Genomic DNA, 18,090 nt, shown 5'->3' with positions numbered 1-18,090 from the left:
AGAGATTATAGAGGTCTTCTCCACTGTTATGTAATTGATTACATAAAGTTGGCCATACATATTAGTTGTAGCCAGATCTTAGCAATGTCGACAATAGCTTTTAAGAATACGCATAAAGCTACATTCATACGCCTGTGTGAAATGTCTGTGTGCACTTATTTTTTTTTCTGGATGGCACACAGACCCATAGAGTTTCATAGATCTATACACTCAGCCGTGAGATCCATGAGAGTCACAGCAGTTCCTATTCTAATACGTGTTTGGGGATCAGACTGGGGATCCGCAAAACACGGATGCAAATAAGTTACTTCCATATCTCACAGATCCATTGTTTAGTGACCAATTTTAATATAATTTGAATTTTTTAAAAATCCAGTTATTGGATTTGAACAAACATGTGACCTTCCAGGTGTCTTTTTATTGGTTTGAGAACAAACACCTCCTCAATAAAAAAAAAAAAGGATGAGAAAAAAAATTAATGCAACTAGGATGCCACATGGATGCAACTAGAATGACACTTAACAAAAAACAGTCCGATTCTCACACATGGTAAAATTCACACAGATGTGATTGTAGCCTAAGAAGACCGTAAAACCTAACTATAAATGTCTGATGTTGAAAGAAAACAAGAATCAGGCATGTTGTATTTTAACATGCCTAATCCTTTGGTACCCTGGAGATACTGGAGATAGGAGAAGCTGAACATGTCTGTCATTTGCTTATTACTGTTTGAAACCTATAAAAACTAGGTTTCTGTTAGTATGGAGTGCACATTGGGGTTTATGCTCTGAACAATCAAAAAAGAGTTTTATTTTACTCACTTAGCAGCGCCATAAATTTCCACAGCGCTTTACAGACATTATGCACACTGTCCCCATTAGGGCTCACAATCTACATTCCCTATCAGTATGTCTTTGGAGTGTGGGAGGAAACCGGAGAAAACCCACACAAACACAGGGAGAACATACAAACTCCTTGCAGATGTTGTCCGAGGTGGGATTTGAACCCAGGACCCCAATAGTGCTAACCTCTGAGCCAACATGCTTCCCTCTGAGTTGTAACGTTTATGTCTTGATTCAAAAAGCAGGAAGATCATTTTTTTTTTACGTTTTGGAGAACCTTGTCCAACCACTACCTTTCCTCTCAATGGAATCCACCATGTTTAAACAATAATCAGCTATAAAAATAAAACTATTGACAGTTTAAGTGAATAACATTGATTATTATCCTGTAGTAATGGCACCTAACTGTAAAGGGGTAGGATATATTAGGCAGGAAATAGTCAATTCTTGAAGTTAAAAGCAGGAAAAATGCCCAAGCGTAAGGAAGGATCTGAGCAGCCCCATCTGCTTGCCTGGTCCCAGGCTGGTGGTGAACTTTCTTTTTATGAATCTGTTTTTCCATTGACTCTTGTACATGTATTATGCTTTTACACCAGTTTTGTGCATAGAGGAGGATGGCACTGTATGAATGAATAATATTTCATTGTCAACCCTGTTATATGATGACTGCTGTATTATTAATGCTCTATCACCGAAAAGGTGATTAATAATGAGAGCGTCAAGTCGCCTTTACCAGAACGATGCAATTCTTTGCCGTTTTATGGATAGGGAAGTGGTTAACACGAAGTTTTTCAATAGCTGTAAATATCAATGTGCACAAAGCATTCCCGACCAATGAATATGCATTTTTCTATTTGTAGCAAAAGCACAAAGCCAAATTTTAAACCGATAAAGAAATCCCTTCAATTATTCCCACCTGAAACCAGTTGATTCCTGCATGATGATCAGAATTAATGCATACTTTCACACACCATTACCATAAATAACGCTTCTTAATGTTCTAATAATGTGCTCTGAATTCCTGTGTTTGCAGCTACAATTACTCATTTACCAGCAGAGCCGCCCTAAGAAACCTATAAGTCATAAAGCACGCAACCCTATGGATACATCACCCAGGGACAATAGAGGGAATTCTACTGATTTTGCATTGCTCCATTTAAAGGGGTAGTCTAACATTTAGATGTACAGTTACATATATAATAACTAGAGATTAGATTTCTGGGACCATATTCAGGATATTTCATTAAAAAAATAATCATAGTAACTAAGGGACAAATACAGTTATGTTGCTGCTGAATACATAACATCGCAATAATTCAGTGGTAGTGTTTCATGGTAAAACATGTTGGCTGAACCAAGGACTATATGCAAACATCAGTCTTTCCTTTATACCTTCACTCCCTTTAGAATCTACTGCTAGATAAAAATACATAAGATAAAAAATCTGCACCAAACGACCCTGTGTACGTCTAGTTCTAAAGAGAATTTTCACTGGAATAACTTATATACAAGGACATGATACATTGTGGAAAGATTTATAAAGACTGACGTTTTATAGGAAATTCTCAAAATGAAGTTGGTTGGAATAAAATGCGGCACTTTTTAATAAGAAAATAAATACTTAAGTGAATATAATTTGGTGTATTTTGGACCACTTGGAAAAAGAAATCTATGCCTGTCACGGTCTAATGTAGTTTAGGGCCAAAAATGCATGATTTCCTGTTTTAATTAATTTATCAGAAATATGGAGGTCACATGCTACAAAGTGATCACCTTAACTGGTGCCGCAAATGCATCAGTGTATAAGTAGGACATAGCTGGACTAGAGCGGGTGAAGAGAAGATCAACCAAGGTTATTAAGGGAATGGGTGGACTGCAGTACCAAGACAGGTTATCAGACTTGGGATTATACAGTTTGGAAAAACAAATTCTTAAGGGCGATCTTATTACAATGTACAAATATATGAGCTTTGTACACCTAAGCCTGCAATGATAACAAGGGGGCATCCTCTATGTCTAGAGCACACATGTCAAACTATGGCCCGTAGGCCAAATCTGGCCCGCAGGGTAATTATATTTGGCCCGTGACACTAGAACCACCACTCCTATGTGGGGCCTATTATACTGTATGGAGGGCTATGTGGGGCCCATTATACTGTATGGAGGACTATGTGGGGCCATTATTCTGTATGGAGGACAATGTGGGGCCATTATTCTGTATGGAGGACTATGTGGGGCCATTATTCTGTATGGAGGACAATGTGGGGCCATTATTCTGTATGGAGGACAATGTGGGGCCATTATTCTGTATGGAGGACAATGTGGGGCCATTATTCTGTATGGAGGACTTAGTTGGGCCTATTATACTGTATGGAGGACTATGTGGGACCATTATTCTGTATGGAGGACTAGGTGGGGCCCATTATACTGTATGGAGGACTATGTGGGGGCCATTATTCTGTATGGAGGACTATGTGGTGCCATTATTCTGTATGGAGGACTTTGTGGGGCCCATAATTATGTATGGAAAGTTATGTGGGGCCCATTATTCTGTATGGAGGACAATGTGGATCCCATTATACTGTATACTGGTTGGCCCACGACTTTGTCCAAGTTTTTCATTTTGGCCCTCTGTGAGTTTCAGTTTGACATCCCTGATGTAGAGGAAAGAAGGTTTAATCATCATCACAGAAGCCGATTCTTTACTGTAAGAGCAGTGAGACAATAAAATTCTCTACCACATGATGCTGTAATGGTTGATTCACTATAAAAAGTGCAAGGAGGGTCTGGATGCCTTTCATGCAAAATATATGTAAAATATAATATTACAGGTTATGGATAATAAATTCTGTGATGACGCGCTGATCCAGGGATCTAGTCTGATTGCCATATGTGGAGTCAGGAAGGAATTTTTCCCCTAATATGGGGCAATTAGTGTCTGTTATATCATCATTATGTGTCTAGGACATGTGCCCTTGATTTCTCTGAATGTTGACTCCATCTTTGTGCACCATCATGCATATAAAATAATTTACTTAGTAATCTGCTTATAACTGTCCAGCATATATGGCACTAGCCTAGCCACTGAGCATTACTCCTTATCATGCCTGACATCTAGGTTGCATCCCACAGTGCCAGTTTTAGGCCTAGGAAGGAGCAGTTTGCACATTTTTAAATGTTTTTATTTTTCTTACTTGGGTTTTTGTTTTTACTACATAATAAAGATTTATATTTTTAAAATTTAGGAAGTGCAACTGATCTTTTGTACTTGTCTTTTCTCTTTTTTTGAATTGCAACTCACATCTGCCTTGTAAAGTATTTGCCTTCCACTATATCAATATGTCAGGTTATAGGTTGAACTTGATGGACTTGTGTCTTCTTTCAACCTTAAAACTAGAAAATAAGATTCAACATCTTGGGAGCCACATACAAGGGCTCTAGAGGTACGTGTAGCTCTCAAGCTATTGCTTGGGGATAAAAGTTTTGAGGTATAACAAATTAAAAAAATAAAATTTCACTGAAGGGGAAAGATCAGGAGGAAGGGTAGGGAAGGTTTATTCCTGGTATTCATTGCATGCACTATGGTGAATGTTCCACTATGAAGTTCTCATGTTGACCATCTAGACCAGTGTTCCTCAACTCCAGTATTCAAGGCCCACCAACAGATCATGTTTTCAGGATTTCCTTACTATTACACAGATGACGCAATTATCACCTGAGCAACACTAAGAAAATCCTGAAAACACGGCCTGTTGGTGGGCCTTGAGGACTGGCGTTGGGGAACCCTGATCTACCGTATATCATGGCTGTCAACTTGTGATCATTGAGCACAGACAAGTATGAGAGATAACCTGGACAAAGAGGTAGACTTATCAGAAAGTTATTACATAGCATCCTGCTACACTATTGAGCTGTAGATTTAGCTTTTGATAAAATGGATGGCGTATGATTTCAGCTGATAATCTCTAACGTCAGTAGATAAAATAAGTTGGATTGCTTTTAGATATTTTGAGATACCCAGCAGCCTATGAAAAAAGGTTGTTGTTAGTTCTTGAAAAAATAAATCTTCCTATGAATGCTGTATATGCCAAGGAGTAGTGCGATTCATCCTCTTTCATGATTGTCTCTTTAGAATTTATCGCACACAAAGTGCCAAACTTATGTGGACATTTGGCATAGCTAGTGTTTTTTTGCTCAGCCTTGGTGCAAAGGCTACTGGAAGGGGACTATAAGTATAAATCAGTACCTCCGACTGTGACTGTGATTGCCACTAAGTCACCTGTTGTGTATAAGGTAGTATTACGAAGAATAACCTTTTATCCTTGAGGCGGGATAGTCAGAGTTTTACCCTGGATGTAAAGCACACCGTACGCAAAAAAAAAATTAAATGCAATTTCATTACTGAGACGGAATCTATGATATTGAATGTCATTATTTATTAACACAAGTAAATGTACTGATACCAGCTGGCATATCTGTGTCCTCGCATCTCAGTATATGCAATGAGACTCGGACAACATTCAATTTTGAAAAGATTTATTCACATAAACTCATCAACATTTGGATGTTGTCAATCCAACTTCATCAGAACTTGTCATCTTGGTGAAGATGGATTGACGCATTGACTTGTTCATTTCAGCATGTACCATTATGCAAATAAACCTCTTCTGCATTTACAGGTGCTGCCAATCTGATTTTATTTATGGAAATTCATACAGCTATCGGCTCAATGTTCTCCTGCATGCACACCAGATTATACTATTCGCATATAATGTATGCCTAGAAATTTTTTTCTTAAAAATTGTCTTATGCTTTCAGTAAATAGATGTTTTAAATTTTATTCTTTATCCTTTTTTGTTGTCCTCATTTTTAAAAAATCTGGTTCTACCTGAAAGTTTTCAAGCACCTGCTGCTGAAAATGCAGCAACAAACTATTTTATGATAATGTATCCAAAACAGAAAAATGTATCCTCGATTTAGGCACCACAAATAAACCCATTAACAGAAATGCCTGGTAGGGAAGGTGTCCTTTTTTACAACATTGTTTTTCATCTTGTAAAAAAGCAAACATCCACTTCAGAAAGTTAGAGGACTAGAATTCTAGCGTAACATTGTGGATGTAGCAATCCTAAAAGTTAATATCGACCCTTTAATAAGCTTTTCCCCATGACTTAGGGAAAGAAGCCAAATCAGATACTCCATTTGCAGACTCTTATTTGGGGTGTTTGCCCCCCATTATTTTAAAGAAAAAGATTTGATTTGGCTGGGTGAGACACCTCTGACGGGAGATAAAAGAGGAAAAGTATCTCCTTGTGGAGGGTGCTAAGTTTGTGTAAGGAGACTTATAGGCCTTGCAATGCTCTTCTGAGAATTTAAATATACAAATAGCTTCTTCTGAGAAGAACAGTGCTCCTTACAACTTAGCAATCTCCGTAAGGAGAAACATTCCTGCTTAGGCACCTTGTGAAAACCAAACGTCTTTTAAGGCTTCTATTTATACAAACATGATTTTTTCAGGTGTTTTCCCACAGGTTTCTCACTCCACTTAAAGCATGCTGCATTTGGAGAAAAAAAGTCGAGGACTCAAAATAAAAAAAAAACACCAATGTCCTGATTTATTATTGCATTGTTTTTTTTCAATGTTCGCCATTGTGGACTGAGTTTAGGGCTTACAGATGTTTGGACTTTATTCATACTTTTCTAACTTTTCAAAAAGTCACATAATTTGTCGCAAATATATTCCAGTCTCGACCTGAGTATTTTACTGAGGACTTTGAATCAAAATATATTCAAAAAGTATTTGAATATCTTTGGATCTGGATTTTGAAGTGGATCCACATATAAAAATTCCATATAGACATACCTTAGCACAAGAAATAAATTCTATTTTGCAGCAATTGAAGTGTATTGCTAAGAGATATGCGCTATCAATGCCAAATTAATATAGGTCCAAATATCTATTACATGTCTATCTGGCTGGAACAAGTGGGGTGGTCCCAGGCACAACCAGGAGAGGAGCAGTAAGGTGATTATGCATTATTTTATTATTTTCAAGCATGTTGGGTGTATTTTTAAAAAATCTTTAGAGGTGGACATTCGCTTTAAAGGGGTTATCTCAAGTTTGGAAGTTGTCCCCTATCCAATAGAAAGGGGATAAATACTGATCGCTGGGAGTTCCAACCACTGGGACACCCACCAATCCCAATCTGAAGAGCCCCGTATGAATGGAGCAGTGATCAATCATGTGCACCGTTGCTCCTTTCATTATTAATGGGAGTGCTGAAGACCAACCGAATGCTGCCCTCGGCTATCATCAGTGGTCCCATTATGAATGAATAAGGAGGCAGTATGCATGATCGACTACTGCTCCATTCACACAGAGCTCTTCGGAGTCCCAGTTCCTGGAGATGGGCAGGGGTCACAGTGGTCAGACCCCTTGCGGTCAGGAAGGTATTCCCCACCCAGTTTGGGAATGAACTCACAGTAATTTACATATAAAGAATTGCTACACATAAAGTAATCTTCTGGCACACTTAGAAGTAGATTTACATGATGCACCGTAAATGCATTGAATGCATAGTAAAATAACCTTAATCTCCCCATATATTGATTCATTTCTAGTTTTTTATGACATGATGACCATAACATGTGTACAGCCCATCCACTTTAGCGTAATATCTCTCTTAATAGAAAATGTCTAGAACTATTTAACTTATCCCCGGAGTAATCATTTCATGCCTCTTACGTGGTTTTGAGTTTATTTTGCAATAAAGAAAACAAAAAAGACAAAATGCAGAGAACTTACTACTTGACTTACCTTTGACAGCTGTTCATGGATTTCCGCCAGACTCGGCCGCGTTTGCTTGACTCCAGAGACACTGCCAGTGTTTCTATAATAATCAATCTTGGGAACGGCATCCATAGTGTTGTGACCAAATGTTTTCATGTAGTACGTGTGACTGTGAGTGTCATAAGGATGGAAACCTCCTTCTGTCTTAATAGTGTCTCCATTGTGCAGGATGTTGTTGTTGAACATCTCTCTATTCCCTGGACCATAATTCATTCTATGCCTGTCTCCACTAGCAAATGATGTCTCTTCATACTGTGGAGGGTCCTTATCCCCTTCGCAGGTGGGATTGTCATAACCCTCATTAACGACATTGACCTGAAAACGTGTTGGGCTAAGGGGAGCTGTGTCTGGAAATGAATGTGGGGAATTATTCATTCTGACACTACAGTATAGTAACTAGTGGGTGCACGGTGCTAGGATTACAGAACTTTTACTGTGAGCTTTATATGATCATTATTTTTAGCACAGAACATGGATTTTTTGGTGTATTTCTCCAGCTTCCTCGAAGTCTAAAAAAGAAAACAGACACACAATTATGGACATTTTTTCTTATGTTTTAAAAATAATGTGAAGCATTTCAATGTAGATAGGTGCCATGGGACTCCTTGTCACTGTAATGTGACTGTTAGAATGACTGTGAAAGCCCCTATACATTTGGCTAAAAGTCATCTATTCCCGCTGATACCTGCTGCTGACCATCTAATGTGTATAGAGGCCTTCAGCCTCTATCTTGACAAATGAGATCAGGAGAATTAAAGGCATATTCCCATCTCCTAGATCCTATACCAAAATGTAGCAAGTGTAATAATACTAATATTAGCTAATAACTCCAATTAGAAATGTACTATAGTTCTTCTGATTTGTTATGTCACTTACCCCATGTACAGGGCATTGCATTATCTTAGGTGACCATGGTTATGATCACTAACAGCTAACTAACTATCAATATATCAGTGGCCGTAACCATGGATATCTAAGCTACTGTAATGCCCTGAACATAGGGTAAGCGAGATTCCGAATCAGAAGAACTATACTACATTTCTAATTATAATATTATTATTATTACACCTACTACATATTGGGATAGGATCTTGAAGATGGAAAAGGGAATTTAAGGGTCAGGTAGTATAAATGTAAGTACCTGACCCTTTTGTTCTTCGGACACACGCGGTTCACAGAGGTGACTGGCATCCTTTCTCAGCTCAGCTGAGAACATTGTAAGAGATAGCTGATGTCCGAGAGCTCTATGTTAGGGCTGACTTCTATTGCATGACTATGTCCAGCGTATGAAACAGATGTGAGAATGTTAAAAGAGTTATCACATGAACAATATTTAGCACCTATTTACAGAATAGGTGATAAATGTATGATTGCTGTGAGTCCAAACCCTGGGGCCACCGAGTCACAGAGAATGTCCATTCTTAGTAAATGGATCGGTAGGCAGCATGCGTGGTCCTTACTCCATTCACAGTCTATGAGAGCGTTCGACACCATGTGCACTACCGCTCCCACAGACCAAAAGAAGCGAATGAAGCTGCATTCCCACAGGGACCACTGGGTTCTTGTAATCAGTAGGGGTCACCGTACTTTCCCCACCAAGCTCATACATTTATGATAGGAGGATAGGTGATCAATGCTGTTTGTGGAGAATTAACTTTGATTAAAAAAAAAAAATGATTTGTACGATTGAGACTTTATAACTCAGGGTAGTTCTGAATAAATGATCTCAACCCAGAAAAGTGACTGATTTTAATAAAAATCCTATATCAGGTGTATAGCTATCAAACTTAGATCTTGTTGATAAACTATAGTCCAGTGTTTGTCAAAGTTCCTACACCAATTACCCCTAGCTAAATCCATTTAATTACCCCCAATACACTGGACTGCATTTATTATAAACCCTAGGGACACGTGCACACATTGAGTATTTGCTGCGCTTTTTAGCTCAGTATTTGTAAGCCAAAACCAGGAGTGGGTGATAAATACAGAAGTGGTGAAGTGTTTCTATTATACTTTTCCTATGATTGCTCCACTGCTGGTTTTGGCTTACAGATACTGATGTAAAATACTGATCAAATACTGAATGTCTGCACATGGCCTAAATGGGTACATCATGAGAGACAACGTACGTACATAAACCAGGATGACAACCCAGGGAAGTCATCTGAACATAATCCATGAAGCATCATTCACACTGTTCACAGAATTTTGACTTGAATCCTCAATGTTGTACCATTAGGAGCCCTATTCCAATATGTTTTGTAATTTCCTATTACACATTTGATATTACACCTACATTTCGTAGCTGGAAACCAGGGCTGTTTGTCATTTCGGCTGTTGTCCTATAAACCCATCCGTAGAAATACAAGATTGCTTAACTTACCTTTACTTACTATCATCACCTAACTTCTGCCTTTAAAGAAAGAAATCCATATACTGTGCACATTGAAAGATATCGCCATACGCAATTTCTTAACATAATAATCCCCAAAAGTAAAACAAAATAAAAAAAAAAAAAAAACAAGATATGTGAACATAGCCTAAAACTATCCTTGTCATGAGACTCTCAGTGTCCTTGGTATCAGTCAAATAGATACATTACAAAGTGATACCTATTAAATTGGCATTAAGGAGTCTGCACAATAAAAAGCATAAGATAAAGGTAAACATCTACTAAGACACAGAGGACCTCTATGGATACTACTAACCTTCCAGTCTACAGAATGATGGCTACGACCTCTCTGCATCAGGTAATGCATGAGAAATTAAATCAGGAGCTTTTATATCATCCTGACGTGACACCACCCTGCCCTTCTGACTCCATTGGTTTAACACATCAGAAAACCCCACGGCATCTCTACCAGTCACAAGCCCAGTAGCACCATTTGGAAGGGAGCTCATTAATGGCTTACTTACACAATCCAACTGTTAACCATCAACTTACAGACAAATAAACTAATTCCTGTGTACTTGGAAGAAAACTAGAAGGACACTTGTACATTCTGGAAAAATATTACAACGTCCCCAATCTATATAGAACCTTAAGTGGATTTACAGCCCTTGTGGAATGACATAATGAGGTGCAATGGCCTTTATTGCTGTAAGACGCTATTTATAATCACACTTGCATGTTAGCGAGAAAAGTGAGCAAGGTTATTGGAAAATAGATCCTGGAATGAAAATGTACTAAATGGCATTAGATTTCCTTTCAATATCATAAGGCTACGTTCAGGCGATTGGATCACCAGTCATTGTGCTGTCCATGTGCACAACGCACTACACAAAGATTACACGCTCCCCAATATGTCAGTGTGCGAGGGAAGTGTATATATCCGAATTTCCACATGGAGCAGTGGTGTTGAAGAGATCGTGGCATGGTCTAGGCTCATACGTTTTTCAGACAAGCCAAAGAAGAAAGGTGCTGCAAAATGTCTCACAAATATCTCAAATTTCATTTATATTAGAATAGTATATACAAAGAAAGAATTTAAAAACAGAGTCGCTCAATGGAGGGCTAAGAATGTTATACCCAGGGTTGTAAAGCATATATCATCAAATATACAGATGCATCTATGAAATATAGTCCACATTCGATTGCATATGCATTAACTGAAAAAAGTAATTAAATGTAAACTTACATAGTACTGGTGTGGAGTCCGGCGCACCAACGCGCGTTTCACCCAGCTTCGTCAGGTTCCTTGGTTTATTTATTGATACACAGGAGCATCTCTGTCATTCAAATATCAAAAGACTGACCGTCACTTCCAAACAGAAAACAGGTGTGTACAGGTGCGAACTAAGAGTAGCCATATCCATACATAACTAACAGATAAAGTAGCACTCTGTAGCGCTATAGCATGCAAACATGAAATATATGAAATTTGAATTACATTACTGCTCTAGTCCTTAAATTTCATATTTTACAACTGAATTGTGATGACTTTCACTACAATAAAACATCTGGATGATGCAAAATAAAAAAGGTATATGTAAAAGTATCATTAGAAGGAATATACTGTATAAGTGAGCATATACATTATACTGGATCTCAGGCTGTTTGTGCTCTGACACTTCATCAGCATCAGGCTGGCATATCAGACAACAAGTTAATCCTCCTGTAGTCTCAGGCTGTGGTCTCGGGGGCTGTTACCAGACTGGCCATCAGGCAATTCTGGCAAATGCCGCATTGTCTGCTAGACTGTTAACAGTATCGGCTCTGGGCTCCGTCACTTAATCCAACAGAACACAGGCTGCTGGAGGCCGGTGCCAAGCAGGGGACACAGAGTGGCTTGATGATGTCATTGCATCGTACATCTTATCTCATAGAGGATTGTGGGGAGACCATCCTATGGCATTGGAAGCTGTGGTGGGACCATCATACTGCATGAGATGGTTGTGGGGGGACCTTCGTACTGTGTAGGGTGGCTCTGGTGGTCCAGCATACAGAGTGGGATTGCTATGGTGGGCCATTTTACTGTTTGGGGATGTGGTAAACCATGATTCTGTGTGGGTTGGCTGTGATGGACCATCATACTGTATGAGGGGCTGTGGTAACCATCATACTTTAAAAGGGGCTGTGGTGAACATCATATTTATATAGAGGTCTGTTGTGGACATCATACTGTATAGCGGTCTGAGGTGGACATCATTATGTATATGGGGGCTGTGGTGGATATCATACTGAATGGGAGGCTGTGGTGATCTTATTGTGTTGGGTGTGTGGAGCATCATACTTTGTGTAGGGTTTGTGGGGTCATCATACTGTGTAGATGGAGGAATGCAGGGTCATCATACTGTGTAGGGGTCATGAAAGGGGTATCATAGTCGGTGAAAACACTAAGGGGCTTCAGTAGCGGAAAAATAACTGTATAAGTGCTGAAATTCATGTCCCTCTCCATTTCTTAAAAAGTTGGGAGTCATGTCCTGCTGTGACTACGTCTATGTGCCATGATAGGACTGTGCTGTGGGGCTGCTGTCATTTCTACTCATGTCCCTACTCAGGGGCATTATTATAATTGAGAGGCCCTGGGGGTCATTATTATAAGGAGGTACAGAGGAGGGGGCATTATTATAATGAAGCACATTTGGGAACTGTTACCATTGGGAAGCACAGTAGGCATTATTATTATTATAGGAAAGTACAGGGGGTGTTTTTATTATTATAAGGAAGCACTGGCTCATTATTATAAGGGATCAAGGGGGATTATTGCTAAAGGAGGCACAGTGGACATTATTTCTATAAGGTGCTGTACAGCTGTAAGGAGACACAGGGGAGCATTATTACCATGAGGAAGTGTAGAGCGAACATTATTACAGTGTAAGGGCAAAAGGGGGCTCTGTTATAGTATGGGGCACAAAAGGAGGGTACTATTGCTGTACAGGGCACCGATTAAAGATAGAATTGTTCATCAGATAAGGTCTTTACAAGTGAATCTACATTATGAATCTCCCTAATGCAGCCTGCAGCCTATCAGTAAGAAGGAATTGGCACTCTCGTCTTCCAACTTTTCTTGAACTGTATCTGCATCTAGGGGATGCAAGTAAAGTTGCAAATGATCCTTGACTGTGAGATTTCCTAACTTCTCTGGGAATCTTCTGAACATTACTGAAGATATCTCGTCATCACGCTGCAACAGCAGCGACCAGAGCTATCTCCGATTGCTGTTTTTTAACCATTTAAATAATGCAATCTCTGATGTATGTGTAGCACCCTGAGGATTCGGCTGCTACAGGGGTATTGCACCTCAACCCAGAGGTGTGATATTCCACTCCCGGGTAAGGATGGAGTGTGGAACTGAGCTCAGTTAGCTGCATGCACTACACACATCCCATTTCCGAGGAACAGACCGATGGTACTCCCACTAGAGAAATGTGCAGGTACGACAGTGTCTGTTCCTGGCTGGAGTGGGAGGGGGGTGGAACATCCCAGTAGTGTAGGGGCAGATAGGGGGAGCAGCCTGGGTAAAGTTAGGAGCTCATTGGGTGCTGGTCACCTGAGCTCACACATAGAGGGAGTATATAAGGTGGGCACCATCTTAGATCGAGGTCAGTCTGTGAGAAGTCAGGCAGTCAGTCAGTCTGTCAGTCTTTGCAGAGCAGTGGAAGAGAGCAGAGGAGCAGAGCAGCCCCAAGGCCCAGAGAGAGAGAGAGGAGAAAGAAAGACCCAGAGGGGGAGAAAGAAGGAACTCTGAGAGCCCAAATTAGACCAGAGGGTGAAGAGTTGGCAACAGGGTACCGGATCCCAAGCTGGCAGAGGCTACAGCACACCTTAGCCAGGAACCGGAGGTTGTGGGCAGGATCTGCCACGATCACCCACTAAATCCACCCGGAAGGCAGACCACGAATAGGGTCAGGGAACCCAGAGACAAGGGTTTACCACCAAGAGGCCCGAGGGAGCCGGACATAGGTGGATCCCTGGTGGGGAAGGCCAGAGACGAGGACAGGACAGAAAGGGAGCTCAGAACCACGCTCCAGAACTACTTGGGGGTTGGCCGAGTCCAGTACCTGGTGGACGCAGCGCGGCTCGGGTGGTCACTCAAGGCCGGAGTGACCGGTACAAGAACAGCAGTAAGTAAACAAACCCTGAACTGCACAGCCCGACTCTGACTCTCATTACCATCCTCACTGCACCTCCACAACCACCATCCTCTGCACCTGACCCCCTGAGGCTATACCCCTCCCGTTGGGGGTTATACTACCTAAGCTGCACACACATCACCAGCCTCAGTGGACCCTGCTGCAGCGGCGGCCGTAGTGACCGCAATTCAACGGGTGGCGTAGTCGACACAAAAGAACATCTAGTAACATCATAAGGACTGCCACACACTGAGTTTGACACCCTGGGCACGGACCGGGTCACAGCCACTCGGAGACTACAACCCCCATCTGATCCGGCTCCGGGTATCCCTAACAACACTGGCCCAGGGGGCGCGTCAACTTTGGCGTAGTCGGCAGGATAACGTGCCCGCAACAACCGGGTACTGCGTGCCTGAAGAAAAGTACATCGTTACCTTAAAAAGAAGTCTCCTGCCGGTTCCGGAGGGTCCCCGCCATCGGGCCCCATCACAGGTCGTTTCCCGCCGGTTGTCCACCATTTGCAGCTTTTTCCCGCCATCCATGGAGTTTCCCGCCACTGGGAGACGATTCCCGCCATTTCCGAAGATTTCCCGCCTTGGGGGAGCGGACGCCATTATGGGCGTGCCAGAGGGTGGCAAGAGGCCACCTCCCATCGTGGGCCAGGTCGAAGAATGGCGCCAAAAGCGGAAACCGCCCCCACCAATAGAGACTGTGATGCTGGAAGTGTCCATCAGCGTAAGAGAACTGCCCCTGGAACTGAAGTTGCCCCGGGACCACCCTCGATGTGGGCGGAGACAGGAGAAGAGAACAAAGATGGGTGTCGCCTGGAGCAGTCTGGAGAGAGCGCACCCGGAGACAAGACGTCTGGAAGAGAGTCCAGAGAGAGCCTACCCGGAGATGGAGGGAGAGCCAGGCAGCACCGACCCAGCGGTCAGGAGCCTGATGCGGGCCGCCACTCCAGGCAGCACCGACCCAGTGGTCAGGAGCCTGTTGCAGGTCGCCACTCCAGAAGGCCTGCTGGAGATCCTAACACAGCTCCCCCGAGACCGGGAGTGTGCACAGACCGCGCTGGAGGGCCTCGCACAGAGGTTGGCCCGGGTACAACGAGAGACGTTGGCGGAGTGGAGCCGAGAGATGGCCCAGCAGACCGAGACTCGTCAGCGGAGCACGCCACCCGAGACGAGGAGACAGACCGCCTCTGAGGATGGCACAGGAGGACTGAAGGCCGGAGACGGCGCCGAGAAGGGAGCCGAACGAATGGAGGCAGGTAAAGGGGACGTCACTACCCCGAGCCGGGAAACCGCGTGCCTGCCCCAGCTCCCCGTCGCAGAGCCCGAAGTACCCCCTGCCGTGCCCGTCGCTGCAACGTCACCGCCGCAGACTAGGCCTCAAACGGAAGCCGTGACCCCTGTGACGTCACACGCCTCGACCCCGAGCGTGGCCAAGCAGGAAGTACCATCGGCCTGGTCGCAAGGCCTAGTACCCCCGGGCGACGCAATACCAACAGCGCCCCCTACCTCCGCGGAGCCCCCGGCCTGGTCGCAGGGCCAAGTAACACAGGGCGCCGCCGTTCTTACGGTGCCCTTTGCCTTTAGGGTGCCCCAAGCCTGGTCGCAAGGCCTGGTTAACCCGGGCGCCGCTACCACCACGGCGCCCATAACACCTAAAGTACCGCACCTGGGTGAGGACCTGTTCGCCCAGCATACGTGCCCGGATGGGCAGCCCTACGTATGGCCCCAGGAATACATCCAGCTGGAGCTGCAAAAAGCAAGGGCCATGTGCGAACCCCTGATCCCGGCTCCAAAGCCCATGAAGAGGATCTCACCCCCGCTAGAAGAGACCCAGTTTGAGTGGGACCCCACCGGAGAAGACCTCATGGGGTTCACTCAGGAGACTCGGGCAGCCGCAGCGGAGCGTGCAGAGTGCTGCCGCCAGCAGCTCGAGGTCTTCGAGAGGGAGCGGAGAGAGAGGCGGGTCCGGGAACAACAAGCCCAAATAAGGAGCGCGGAGCAGAAGAGCCGGACCAGGAGAGACCCCCGTGCAGCGCATGGTCCCCGTACCATCGGGACTGTGATAAAGTTCAATCTGCAGCATGGGTGGGGTTTCATCAGGGATCACCGCACCCCAGGCGACGTCTTCGTGACCAGGAGAGACGTTGAGTCCCACCTACCGGAGGGACACAGAGGTCGTGACCTGTATTTAGGGGACGAGGTCACCTTCACCCGGCACAAGTGTGCCAAAGGACCCTACGCCCTCCATGTGCATCGCCTGACGGAGGAGGAGCTGCGGTGTGAGGAGGAGCAAGAGGACCCGGACGGGTCTGAAACTGAAACTGTCCACAAAGAAAGAGCAGGAGGACGCCGTCGTTGAGTACGGTAGTGAAGAGACTGTATAAAGTTACCCGTCAGGGTATAAGAACTGTTACTGCTGCTAGTTAAAATATAGTCCCCGTTGGGACCAGCAAATTGAACTGTTAACCCCGTGTGTCCCTATTCCCACTGACCGAGGACTGAGAGCGGTCATTCCTTTCCTAATACCTGGCCGAGGACTGAGAGCGGCCATATCCCCTTGTATATAGTTGCGCTTCCTAAAGCGCCCCCTACCGGTGTTATAGGAAACTGTTTTCTTCAAGAGACTGTCGCACTTTACCCGGTCACAAGTTGCACAGTGACCGGAGGAACCAGAGACAGGAATGTTTACAAGAATGTTATTAATGAAGAGTTTTATATGAAAAGTTTATTGCTGCTGATGATGTATATGATGTTTTATATGTTTTATATGTTTATGTTTATGGAAAAAAAAAAAAATGTATGTTTGTGGATGTTTTTATATCTTACAGCCCGAGGACGTGCTGTGATTTACCAGGGGGGAATGTAGCACCCTGAGGATTCGGCTGCTACAGGGGTATTGCACCTCAACCCAGAGGTGTGATATTCCACTCCCGGGTAAGGATGGAGTGTGGAACTGAGCTCAGTTAGCTGCATGCACTACACACATCCCATTTCCGAGGAACAGACCGATGGTACTCCCACTAGAGAAATGTGCAGGTACGACAGTGTCTGTTCCTGGCTGGAGTGGGAGGGGGGTGGAACATCCCAGTAGTGTAGGGGCAGATAGGGGGAGCAGCCTGGGTAAAGTTAGGAGCTCATTGGGTGCTGGTCACCTGAGCTCACACATAGAGGGAGTATATAAGGTGGGCACCATCTTAGATCGAGGTCAGTCTGTGAGAAGTCAGGCAGTCAGTCAGTCTGTCAGTCTTTGCAGAGCAGTGGAAGAGAGCAGAGGAGCAGAGCAGCCCCAAGGCCCAGAGAGAGAGAGAGGAGAAAGAAAGACCCAGAGGGGGAGAAAGAAGGAACTCTGAGAGCCCAAATTAGACCAGAGGGTGAAGAGTTGGCAACAGGGTACCGGATCCCAAGCTGGCAGAGGCTACAGCACACCTTAGCCAGGAACCGGAGGTTGTGGGCAGGATCTGCCACGATCACCCACTAAATCCACCCGGAAGGCAGACCACGAATAGGGTCAGGGAACCCAGAGACAAGGGTTTACCACCAAGAGGCCCGAGGGAGCCGGACATAGGTGGATCCCTGGTGGGGAAGGCCAGAGACGAGGACAGGACAGAAAGGGAGCTCAGAACCACGCTCCAGAACTACTTGGGGGTTGGCCGAGTCCAGTACCTGGTGGACGCAGCGCGGCTCGGGTGGTCACTCAAGGCCGGAGTGACCGGTACAAGAACAGCAGTAAGTAAACAAACCCTGAACTGCACAGCCCGACTCTGACTCTCATTACCATCCTCACTGCACCTCCACAACCACCATCCTCTGC

At 43.9% G+C, this 18,090-nt stretch overlaps 1 protein-coding gene and 1 long non-coding RNA gene across 5 annotated transcripts in view; both read right to left on the bottom strand.

Annotated features, from left to right (window-relative positions):
* Positions 1-10,559, bottom strand: part of SLC12A1 (solute carrier family 12 member 1) — a 183,997-nt gene extending 173,438 nt beyond the window's left edge. For all 3 annotated transcript variants that reach the window (XM_073653066.1, XM_073653067.1, XM_073653068.1), the window contains exons 1-2: positions 10,401-10,559; positions 7,660-8,201 (exon numbers count right to left, since the gene is read on the bottom strand). In XM_073653066.1, coding sequence (XP_073509167.1) covers positions 7,660-8,067 — 408 coding nt within the window. In that variant the 5' untranslated portion in view covers positions 8,068-8,201; positions 10,401-10,559. The remainder of the gene's footprint in view (positions 1-7,659; positions 8,202-10,400) is intronic.
* A 771-nt stretch (positions 10,560-11,330) lies between these two features.
* The window catches only part of LOC141166405 (uncharacterized), a 132,034-nt gene continuing 125,274 nt past the window's right edge, over positions 11,331-18,090 (bottom strand). For both annotated transcript variants that reach the window (XR_012251288.1, XR_012251289.1), the window contains one exon: positions 11,331-11,421. This is a non-coding gene — a long non-coding RNA (uncharacterized lncRNA). The remainder of the gene's footprint in view (positions 11,422-18,090) is intronic.

This window comes from Phyllobates terribilis, unplaced genomic scaffold (genome assembly GCF_046119375.1).
Source record: "Phyllobates terribilis strain yellow unplaced genomic scaffold, ASM4611937v1 Scaffold_11__3_contigs__length_659146591, whole genome shotgun sequence".
Taxonomy (NCBI): domain Eukaryota; kingdom Metazoa; phylum Chordata; class Amphibia; order Anura; family Dendrobatidae; genus Phyllobates; species Phyllobates terribilis.
The sequence above is the reverse complement of the archived record's forward strand: the minus strand, read 5'-3'. Positions and strand labels throughout refer to the sequence as shown.